The following is a 12,139-nucleotide window of genomic DNA, read 5'->3' on the forward strand; positions in this document are numbered from 1 at the left end:
TTATAGGTAGTGGGTGTTCACACCATATGACTATAGATATGAATAAGTTTGTTAAGTTTAAAAACCATGGAGGAATTGTTAGAGTTGGTAACAATGCAGCTTGTCATATCAAGGGAATAGGATCTATCACTTTTGATGGAAAGACTGACATTGATGATGTTTATTTTGTTGATGGATTAAAGCATAACCTATTGAGTGTTGGACAATTGGTTGACAAGGTTATCAATTGCAATTCACAGAGAAGACCTGGATTATCAAGGATAAAGATGGTAAGTTGATTGGAATTGGTACAAGATCCAGAGGTAATGTTTTCCAATTGAACCCTACAAAGATGACTTGTTTGATTGCAAAAGTGGATAACAGTTGGTTATGGCACAAAAGATTTTGTCATATAAACTTGGACAACATTGTGAAGGCTAGTAGTACATTTGTTGTTAGAGATCTACCTAGAATTATGAAACCTACTAATGTTGTTTGCAAAGAATGTGTTATGGCTAAGCATAAGAATGTTTATTTTCCCAGCAAGAAGTTCACTACCACAATAAAACTGGAGATTGTTCATATAGATTTGAGTGGTCTTACTAGAACAAGAGGATTCTATGGTGAAAGGTACTTTATGATTTTTGTTGATAATTTCACTAGAATGATGTGGGTAGCATTTCTTAAAGAAAACTCTGAAGCATTTGAAAAATTTAAATTGTTCAAGAACAAAGTTGAGAATGAATCTGGTGTAAAGATAAAATGTTTGAGATTAGACAGAGGTGGAAAGTTTACTTAAAGAGAATTTAACATCTTTTGTGAAGAAAATGGTATTAAAAGACAACTATCAACACCTAAAGACTCCAGAGCAAAATAGGATTGTTGAAAGAATAAATAGATCTGTAATTGAAGCAACAAGAGCAATGATGTTTGAGGATGATGTATCCAAGACATTTTGGAGAGAAATAGTCAACATAACAGTATATACCATGAATATAGTGCAGATCAGAAAAGGTACAAACAAGACTCCCTATGAATTATAGTTTAGACATGCACCTCCAGTAAAATATTTCAGAATTTTTGGAAGTAAGTGTTAGGTAAAGAGAGATGATGATATTGGTAAGTTTGATGCAAGAAGCGGTGAAGGTATGTACCTTGGTTATTCATTGAAAAGAAAAACTTATAGATGTTTTAATCAAAGAACTAAGACTATTGTCGAGTGTGCAAATGTGAAATTGGATGAAAAGTTTGGAGTTAAAGAGAGAATGCTGGATTATATTTCTCATGAAGAAGAAGATAATCCTAAACTTGTTAGAGAGAATATTGAAGTTTTCTTTGAGACTAACAATGATTTGCAAAATGATGTTCAAGTTGTTGAACAAAGAGAAGAACAAAGATCAAAACCAAGAGAAGGAATAAGAATTGAAGCAGCATCGCCTACACCAAACAAGAATTTGACAAAGAACCACCCTGAGAATCAAATTATTGGAAGCAAAGACAAAGAAGTTATCACAAGAAACAAAGTACATGAGAAATTATGTTGATTTCTCAAGTTCAACCAAAGAGTGCAGATGAGGCATACAAGGATGATCATTGGATTCAAGCAATGAAGGAAGAATTAGATCAAACTGTGAAGAATGTGACATGGGAATTGGTTCCTAGATCTAAAAACAAGAATGTTATAGGAACTAAATGGGTATTCAGAAATAAGATGAATGAACAAGGTGAGGTTGTGTGGAATAAAGCAAGATTGGTATGCAAAGGATATTCACAACAAGAAGGCATAGACTATGATGAAACATTTGCCCCTGTTACTAGACTTGAAGCAGTAAGAATGTTCTTGGCTTATGCAGCAAGTAAGAAGTTCAAAGTGTATCAGATGGATGTAAAGTCAACATTTCTAAATGGAGAACTTGAAGAAGTTTATATTGAACAACCTGAAGGATTTCTTTTGACAGAAGGAATGGACATGGTATGTAGATTGAAGAAAACATTGTGTGGTCTAAAGAAGACATCTAGAACCTGGTATGTAAGATTGGACAAATATTTGGCGAAGTTGGGATTTGCTAAAGATATGACAGATAGTAACTTATATTTGAAAGAAACTGAGAATGAATTGCTGATCATTGTAATATTTGTTGATGACATAATCTTTGGAGGTAATGATGAAGCTTTTCTAATGTACTTAGTCAAATGCAAGAATTTCCCAGCAACAGGCAGATTTGGCGAAGTCTTGAGATAATGGATGTTAGGGGTTTTTGAAATCAAGGGTTCCTATTTGTTTCTTTGTCTTTCTCTCTTGTTTTCTTTTATCTAACATATATTTGGTAGCATATGTATGAGCCTTGTTGGCTAGCTGTAGAACTATCCTAAAGAACTTTTTTTTCATTTTAGAAGTTTTTGCAATTTTTAAATTTTTGAATGTATATGTATTTATTATTTATTTTTGGGAATATAACAAAATGCTTAAAAACAAATTGAACAATTTATTGAAATTCAGAAGCCACTTTCTTTTTCTGATTGGTAAAAGGCTTAGGCCAAAATTTATATTAATTAAAATTTTTGTACATGTTTCCTCTGCTCAACAAGCATTGGTAGGAAAGAATGGAGTCAAAGAAAGCCTCCAGTCTTGCTCGGGGACTATCGTCCACTTACATAATACAAAAGATGATATAGGGGCATTCCCTTATTACATAACTATGAAGTTATGAGGTTATTTCCTCTTTTTATTCATTTTGCATACATCATAAGCTTTATCTCATTTTATTGCAATCTTAAAGTTTTTTCGATACTAGTAGATATCTTTCTTTGCTGTTCTAGATCAATGCTTTGATAGTCCGCTTGATCTTGCTTGCACAGTTTGTTTCTTGGCCAAGATCATTGTTACAAATAATCAATAGAAACATCTAAAATTCCTTAATCAAATTCCATTTATTAGACCTAAGATTACAATCTTATTGATAGAGACAAAACCTTTACATATCTAATTGTACTGTATTCATTGATCATTTCCAAACTAGCATACAAAACTAATAACATGATTTATTTGCGGGAACCAAATGAACGTCATATTAAACATTTCCCAAGCAATGCTGTTTATTATAGTTATCTGTATGATTAACCCAACTATTATCTGAACATATAAATGGATTTTATTAGAAAGAGTTTTAGTACATTTCCTTTTTGGTTTAAATCCTCTCTTTAAATTTGAAGATTTGATATATGGCTGTTATGATAGAAATAAGTTTATCTGCAATTTTTTTTTGATCCATAAGGCTTCTTAAATATTTGAAGCTTACTTTGAGATTGGGCAAAATGTATTTGTAGGAAGAAATAAACTGTGATGCTGTGTTCAATTGTTTAACCCCATTGATTGATGTATTGGATATATGTTAGTCACAATTGCCAAGGAAATTATTTTTCTGTGTAAGGTAAAATGAAAATTGTTTCTTCTTTGATGTTTAAAGGCAGATTTGTTGGCTCAGTATGGAGGTGTGGTACCTAAAATGGCAGAAGAAGCACATGCACAAGTGATTGACAGGGTGAGGTCCTATTTAAAAATTATTCATCAATTTTAGAATACACAAAAGTATGGTAATTCTGGATTATATCTTAAGGAAACGGAGGATTTTATATAAACTGCACATGCTTCCATATTGTATGATAAGATGTTCATCATTTTGTATTCGTAGGTTGTTGAACAAGCTATTCATATTGCAAAATTGAAACCATCAGATTTGACAGCAGTTGCAGTGACCATTGGCCCTGGTTTAAGCCTTTGCTTACGTAGTGAGTACGATATTTGTTTTCTAGCAGAAGATTGTACATGTCTTTTTAATTTTCAGGGCTTCTAGGGGAATGGTCATAGTTAGAAATCTCATTTTCACACTCCTGTTCTTGCTTGCATTATTATTGGTGGGTTGTGCACTGCGAATAGATCGTTTTATGATTATGGCAGTTCTCTTAGTTTGTCACACTATTGTATGCAGTTGTTTGTTGTAGCTTCACATTTGTTTTCATCACTAATGCTCAATATTCTTGATTCTGTGGGCCATGATTTGTTTAATCAATATGCAGAACTGGATACCCTGCATATCATGTTGCTTTGGACCAAGATCTGTGCTTTTATGGGAACGTCTGCTTTATTTATGACGTATATGAAAATGTCTCATTTTTTATGTGTTCTTGGGTCAATGTTAGCTTCTCATTACATGTCTGTAAACTTAATGTACATTTAGTTTCTTTAGGAAGCATTTTCTATTTTTATTGAATCCATCTTTCATATTCAGTGTTACGATACCTTATGAAATAGTTGCTTTCTATTGCTAGAACCACTAGAAGTGCACTGGATGATAAGTGTCTTACCTATTGTTTTTGCTTTATGCTTATTCAACCATGATATAATTTACTAGAAGCATGTTATCAGTATAAATTTCTTGAATCAGTATCTGTGAAGATAGTTGGCATTTAAGAAAAAATAAAATTATCTTAATGTTTATTGATGATTAAATTTGTGAATAGTTCAATAAGTACATAAGCAATATACAACAAAAGCAGTGCTACTTAAAATGTACAATAAACAACCACCTATTCAGCAGTATCAACCACCTTTAGGAACGAATAGGTAGTTAGCCATGCAACAACAGTAATAGGTTATGTTTGTCAGTAATGCCAGGAAAGATAGCTTAGGAAGCACCTCCTCCTGTTTATTTTTAGTGCAGGTTTTATGAAATTTATGGATATGATGGGAAATGTCCAGAAATGCAGAGATTCACACAGCTATTGGCAGTTCCAAATGCAGATCAAGGGCCTTTGGGTGACCCATAAATGTATACTAGATGGACCTAACATGAACTCTGCGATGGGATAGATTCAATATGAACTCACGACTGATGAAACAGTAGATGATTTACGCAGGTGTTGTGGAATCAACAATTTTAAAAAGAAAGAGGAAGAAAACGAAAGAAGAAAAAGTATGGATGGAACAGTCAATGGAGTATTGACTGTAAACAACACACTTTTCTCCACATCATTAAAACAGAGAGAAGAGTTGGAGCTTCTGTTTAGCCTCACAAACTTTGCTCAAGTTCCTTGAGGAAGAGAAGACTGTCAACCAAGTAAGAACATCCTCTTATATTGAACACGAGAAATTGTATGATGCTTATTGTACAAAAAATGTGAGGTTACACAAGCAGCAAAAAATCATAGTATGGTACTTGTGGTGCAAGAAGACAGCAGTTTCACAAGTGATAACAATGAATGATAGTACTTCTCATTCAAGGGACTGTTTGACAGTACATTAAATGACAAATTTGAAGAAATTCAAGTCCTTAAAGTTCAGTCGTAACAATCAATAAAACTGATGATAAAGTAATGGCTCATTGGCTTAATATTAAACCAGATTTGAACATTAAGATAGAAGAAAAGGAAATAATTCTAAAATGCTGTATTTATTTTTATAAAACAAATACGTTCAAATGAACAAGTTGCAATAATTTTATAAGATACTTGTACTGGAAAATTAAATAAATCTGACTCTAATAATAAGATCATTTTTATGTAAACAAATACGGAATGGAAAAATAACTACTGGTCAACTAGAAGTGGGTTGACACTGAAGCATCCTTACTTTCTCTTCTGTTAGGGGGAAAAGGTATCATCAGGGCGCTTATCCACCCAACCATGGATCGCATCTTGATCCTCCCTTGCTTACTTCTACCTGAAGCGGGCCCGACCCTCCGCAAGGGAAATGATTATGGTAAGGGTTAAGTCATTTGAAGCTGGTGTTTACCCTACTAACTTAATCGGTTATGCCCTATAGCTCTTGCTAACTCGACCTAACTCCTGACCAAGTTTGTATCTGAGAGCTATGAATTGACAAGCACCAACATAATGTGGTGCACCTTGGCCAAGGATTCATGGAACATGAGGAACATGTTGTCATTCACACCCTATCCAACTTGCACCATCTAGAGTCTTAGACACAAAAAATTATGCAAATTAAGTATATGCAACTATGTGTGGAAAGAAAGGTTCTGAGAATAAGGTTATCTTAGCTAGTCCTTTAAAGGTATCCTCAGCTAAGGTCTTACAATGCTGCTGCATTTTTGTTTAAAAGGACAGGCTGGACTGTACTAGTCCTTAACAGTTCTGTTTGTCTTGATGAAACATTTTTGTGATATGTTTTCAATTCCCTTGTCTACAGTGTCCAGCTACATGCTTAAACCACCCTTAAGCTTGCCAGTAACCCCTAACAACCTTGATAGTTAGAAACTTTCCTTGACTCAAAAAGACAGTAGTGAAACAACTTGTTTCATATTTCTTAATCAATCTTTCTTATTCAATATAGAACTGGTTGAAGTTGGCAGAAGAGTATCTTTAATATTACTCTATGACTGCGAAGGATTTGTTTGTGAATTTCTGGAGTGTTTAATTCTCAACATAGGAGCTGCAGTACAACATCAACCAATCTTGAATAATAACAATTCGCCTTAAAAGGATGTTTTACCATGTTCCTGCTAGAAGGATACCATTCTTTTCATCTATGGTCTTAGTGTTTGATAGTTGCTACGTGGAGGAGCAGCTTACACTGTTTTTTATGTTCTATTGAGAGTATGTTTTTCCTACACAGAAAATAAGTTTCCTTTCTGCAATGAAAAAAAATAGTATTTGTGCATGCTTATTCATTCTTCATAGCGAGTGGCTCAGACCTGTCTTACCGAGGAAGAATGCTTACCCGACACCTCTCTTTAGTATTAGCAATTAAGAGCAAGATTAAAAGAAAAGATTGTGACAAGCTAAGATTCATATGCACAGAGGATACCGCATATCATCATGACTCGCAATTAAAGTAAGGTATTACTTCCAGCTATGAACAGAAAACAACCAAGACATGATATTCTACAACACCTTAACCTCTCTTATCATTTTTTTTATAAAAGTGCTATAAACTCTTCATATCTACAATTGCAAACATTCCAGTTTCTATAAACAAACTCAACACTGTAAGGATTAAGTAAACGTGCCTGGAGATATCAACCTAAGGTGCAGTTTAGAGCTAAATCTGAAACAATTTCCAGCTTCTGCCTTGTCAGCTCAGGATAATGACAACTTTCAATAGTGTCTGTTTCTATATTTTCCCATGAACAAAGTAATACTTGCTAACCTCCCAAGAGCTCACTATTTTTCATTCTTCCACCTAAAACAAGAACTCGGAAAAGAATCCCTAAAGATGGCGAGTTGGTGTGACATCTCCCCCACCATCATTTGTGAACAAGAACTATCTGCCCATACGCTAACAATTTGCTTATGTTTAAATCAAATCCAATTTATTTACCTTCGTTTGCAAGGTTTCTCTCGATATAAAAATTCATCAAGTCATGTTTCCTAACAACTCATATAAATGGCCAATAGAATCAATGCCAATATAATTATGCACGAGATGGTGGGTCAAGGGGGTTGAACTGTGGTTAGTTAAACATTCATGAATTCATAGAAACTCAACACACTATTAACCTTATTAAGTGACTGCTCGTAATACAATGAGATGGTCTCCACATTAATATATTTGACTTCATATTAAGTTATAAGTGTTTAGGGTATCTGAGTGCTAGCAAGTGATAGTATCTAGTCAAAATATATACCTATTATATATTTACTTATGTGTGGGTAATGCTACTAGGAGTGTTCAAACCATTTAATTGCACACATGTAAATACATGTTAATATCAAAGTACTGTCACAAGGAATCTTAATGAGGAATCACAATGTGCAACCAAAATATAGCTCTTGGTTTTCAGCTCTTGATCTTAACTTGATTTTAAACTTAACTTCTACTTCTAACTTTGAATGCATGGAAGCATGGATGAACTTGGACTCTACCAAGTGCATTCTTGTCTACGACTCTACCCACCTAGTGCAAGCTTCTAAGGGTCACCTAACTGACTTTTAAATCAATATTTCCTCTTTAATTCCACAAGTGGATACAAACTAAAGATTAGACATAAATTGAAGTTAAGTACTTTCAATGACTAGCTAACCATACAAGGCACATTTACAATCAGCAAGAGGCTAATGGCCCAATTTATGTTGAGCCAAGCTAGTAAACATCCACAATTTCTTTCATCCACCTAAACTACTCAACTTAATCACAACTAATTACCATGCAAGACAATGATAAGTAGAGCGAATTTGACATATCTTAGCAAAAATTCTCCAACATCTCCCTTTTACAAATGAGAGAAGATTCCTTATATAGAGCTCAATTTTAATGTACAAACAAGATTAAATTAGAATCAATGACCCATATTGAATTCTACAAACTCTAGTTAGGGTTTCCACCCCACTGGCCAATGAGATTCAAGAATCCCAAAATAGACCAATAGCAAAATTACAAAAAAGGGGACAACCAATCAAATGGCACCAAAATGTGGGCCAATCAGAATTAGGCTTCTAAACTACCAATTGATGAGAAATTAGTTTTCCATTTAGTGATGCAATTCAAAGCAGGTGTATCACCAAGGAGATGACCACTACCCCAACAAATACCCACACAACGAAATATAAACAATAACACAGTTATTTAGATCCAATTATGCATTTAAAACAACACCAATTCTCATAATAGAATCATAAGATTTACATCCAACATGCCTGACTATAAGGCCTTCCAGGCTACGACCAAATACATAAGCAAATATAGTAACAATTCTGCAAGACCTTGCAAGATCCAAACCCTTGCCCCAATTTTACAATGTATAACTAACTCATATGACAACATAACATTATGCAGCCTTAGACATAGGACCACATGTCATTCAACAATCCACATCCAAGAGAATGCAAACCAACTCGCAAGGACTGAAGCTTATGGAAACAATCTCCAAAGTCTACCAGAAAATCAAGATGACGTTACTAGCAACCACCAAAAGAGCTCTAACTCAAATATGATCACTTCAATCATTATGCACACATAGGAAAAAGTCTACCAATATGCCTTGAACATAACCCTAAGCGTGTGAAACATAGATCCACAAAATCCTAGCTTGATGCTCCTACATACAGGATTCACAACTACCTCAGGATGCTCCTGCATCAAATACCCCAGGTGCGAAGAAAAGATTTTCTCAATAGTTAGAAGATCTTTTTAGATTCAACATATAAACCTTGAATTGGTTCTTCACATGCATATCCTCCAAGTTATCAGCTTGTACACACTCTCCTTTGTTCCACTTTTGCAAATCCTTTCCTACAACAAACAACTTTATATTTGTCGTTGGTGTGCTGCAGGCCTATGTCCTACGTTGATCTCTAACCCTTCGAGAATCCTTAAACTCAACTCGCTTACCAACACTCGGGTTCCTCCTACCGAGTTCTGCATCCTGCAAAGGAATGAGGGAAAAGTTCTTGCCACCCTTCTCAATAGTAAGCATATTCTTGAAACAATCATACACTGCCTTGCAATCATATGACCAAGGTCTACCAAGTAATACGTGACAAGAACTCATGTCCACAATATCGCATAACACTTGATCCACATACTGCCCAATCTGAAAATTAACAAGACATTGCTCCCTCACTTCCAAAGCATGTTCATTTTGCAACTAATTGGTCCTGTTAGGACAAGGATGTCTTACCCTCTTCAAACTACATTTCTGAACCATCTCCTTAACAACTTGGTTATTAGTACTACCACCATCCACAATCACATTCCAACATTTACCTTTATAAAGGCTTACAACGAGTCCTGAACAAATTCCTCCTTTGACAAGGTTCCAACACATTTTTACCAAACAATACTCACTGAACCAACAAGTTATCTTCCATCTGGGGCTCATTTATTGAATCCACATTTTCATTCACCACATCAACTCTTCTATCTCCGACCTTCTTGTCAGCATTGGGGCATTCAAAAGATCTATGCCCTTCCTCACCACATTTGAAACAAGTACCCTTAAATACACCTCTTCTTGTTCTTCTCCTTGGTTCAATAGGTTTTAAATATCTTCTGCCCTCAAAGCAAACTAATAAGCATCCTCAACCGAAACATTGAATCTCAAACCATTTAAATATCTAACCACCATTTCTTTAGAAAGTTCTTTATGTCCAAACCGAATAGTTAACTTTTAAAACTGCTTTGTATAATCCTTCATAGTCATATCCTTCTGTTTCAAAGTCTACAATCTTTTAAACAACTCAAGTTTATAATGAACAGGAACGAACTTAGCCTTCAATTTCGTCACCATCAATCTCCACCTAGTGATCTTCATTTCACCTTCATCTTCTCTATCTCTTTGCAATTCTTTCCACCATAAAGCAACATGTCCTTTTAATTTAGTCTGTGCCAACTTTCACTCCGAGCATATCTCCAATATCCTTTAATTGAAAGTAGTCTTCCAACCAACCAATCCAATCAAACAGGTCATTAGGATTCAGAGCACCTGAGAAACTTGAAACCTCCATCTTATGCTTCAGTTTTTACTGAGCTCCAGATCTATCCAACCGACCAGTGTTCCCTTCGACAGGTCTCTCCATCTGATCAACTCTGTCTTCACTAGTAGATCTAGCAATCTCAAAGTCTTCAGCAGCTTCGTCATAACCATCTTCTATACCCACGTTCCTTAGTACAACTATAGCTCTTATGATCTCAGCGAGCATATCATTCTTCATCAGATCCATCTCAAATCTGAAATATGATCTAACCTTCTCTTAAGTCCTAGTCTTCAGAGCACCATAGAGATCATTAATCGCCCTAGGGTCTAATCTTCTTGGAGGCATCTTCGAAGATCTTAAAAAACCCAAAGCAATAATCACCAACTAGATCAACTTGGCTCTGATACCACTTAATGCAGTGCAAGTCAGGTGTATCCCCAAAGGAGATAACCTAGCCCCCAACAAATACCCATACAACAGAATATAAACAATAGTACAAAGTTTTAGATCTAGGTATACATTTAAAACAACACTAATTCTCATTATAGAATCATAAGATTTACATCCAACATGCTCAATTAAGGCCTTCCAGATTACGGTCAAATACATAAGAAAATATAGTAATAGTTCTACAAGACCTCACAAGATCCGAACCCTAGCTAGCCTAGATCTGCTGTTTGGTAGCAACCTAAGAAGAATCCAAACTTGTGCTCACAAGCCACCAAGCAACCTTCTTGTTTTCTCAAGCTACTAGCTCTGCTAAAATTTTCTCCTCTCTCCTACTCTATGCTTTCTTCCTTGCTGAAATGAATGGTTGTAGACATCACAAGGCCCTCTACTTATACTAAACCAAGCCACATGTTGGCCGAGCAAGTTACATTAAATAAACACTTACATTAAATACACACACAAGCCACAAGTCGACCTGACAAACTAAATCAATAAATACTTAGGACACGCCCCAAGTTTACAATGCATAACTAACTCTAATGACAACATAACATTATGTGGCCTTAGACACAGGACCACACACTATCCAACAATCCACATCCAAGAGCACACAAGCCAACTGGCACAGACTGAAGCTCACGGAAACAATCTCCAAAGTCTTCTAGAAAATCAAGAAGACATTACCAACAACCATCAAAAGAGCTATAACTCAAATATGATCACTTCAATCATTATGCACACATAGGACAAGGTCTACCAATATGCCTTGAACATAACCCTAATTGTGCGAAACATAGATCAACAAAATTTGAGTTTGATGCTCCTACATATAGGATTTCCAACTACCCCAGGATGCTCCTGCATCACTTAGGCTTACGTCAAATCATCATCTAAAATATTATTTCCTCTGCCTCTCTTTTTCTATGATAATTCCGTGAACCTAGACACCATACTATTGAGCTCATTTGTAGGAGTCATGGGTGTATTTCACATTTTATTATCTGGTAAGCTCATTTTAGTTTTGATTGCAGTAATTGTTTTCTCCAATTTAGTTCCATTGTCCTTGATTGGAGCCATGAGAAGCTTAAGAGAAGAAATCCCTTCCAAATACTCTTTTTTGATGATACCATTCTCTCCAACACTGAAAGATCTCAACTTTTCCTTCAAAATCTCTAAGTTCATGTTTTCTTCCCTTTTCCCCTCAAGGTTGAATGTGATCTTCATTGCACTCAAAGCCTCTTCAATCATAGTATGGATGGAAAGACTAGGTTGAGTTCTA

At 35.2% G+C, this 12,139-nt stretch overlaps 1 protein-coding gene across 7 annotated transcripts in view; it reads left to right on the forward strand.

The window, feature by feature from the left end:
- The window catches only part of GCP1 (glycoprotease 1), a 263,036-nt gene that overhangs the window by 51,411 nt on the left and 199,486 nt on the right, over positions 1–12,139 (forward strand). For all 7 annotated transcript variants that reach the window (XR_016353980.1, XR_016353979.1, XM_089792139.1 and 4 more), the window contains 2 exons: positions 3,447–3,521; positions 3,672–3,768. Coding sequence is in view for 5 of the 7 variants with exons in the window: in XM_089792139.1 (XP_089648265.1) it covers positions 3,447–3,521; positions 3,672–3,768 (172 nt within the window). In the remaining 2 variants the exon portion in view is untranslated. The remainder of the gene's footprint in view (positions 1–3,446; positions 3,522–3,671; positions 3,769–12,139) is intronic.

Source organism: Cupressus sempervirens, chromosome 7, assembly GCF_028749045.1.
Source record: "Cupressus sempervirens isolate cs-2001-9-10 chromosome 7, ASM2874904v1, whole genome shotgun sequence".
Classification (NCBI taxonomy): Eukaryota; Viridiplantae; Streptophyta; class Pinopsida; order Cupressales; family Cupressaceae; genus Cupressus; species Cupressus sempervirens.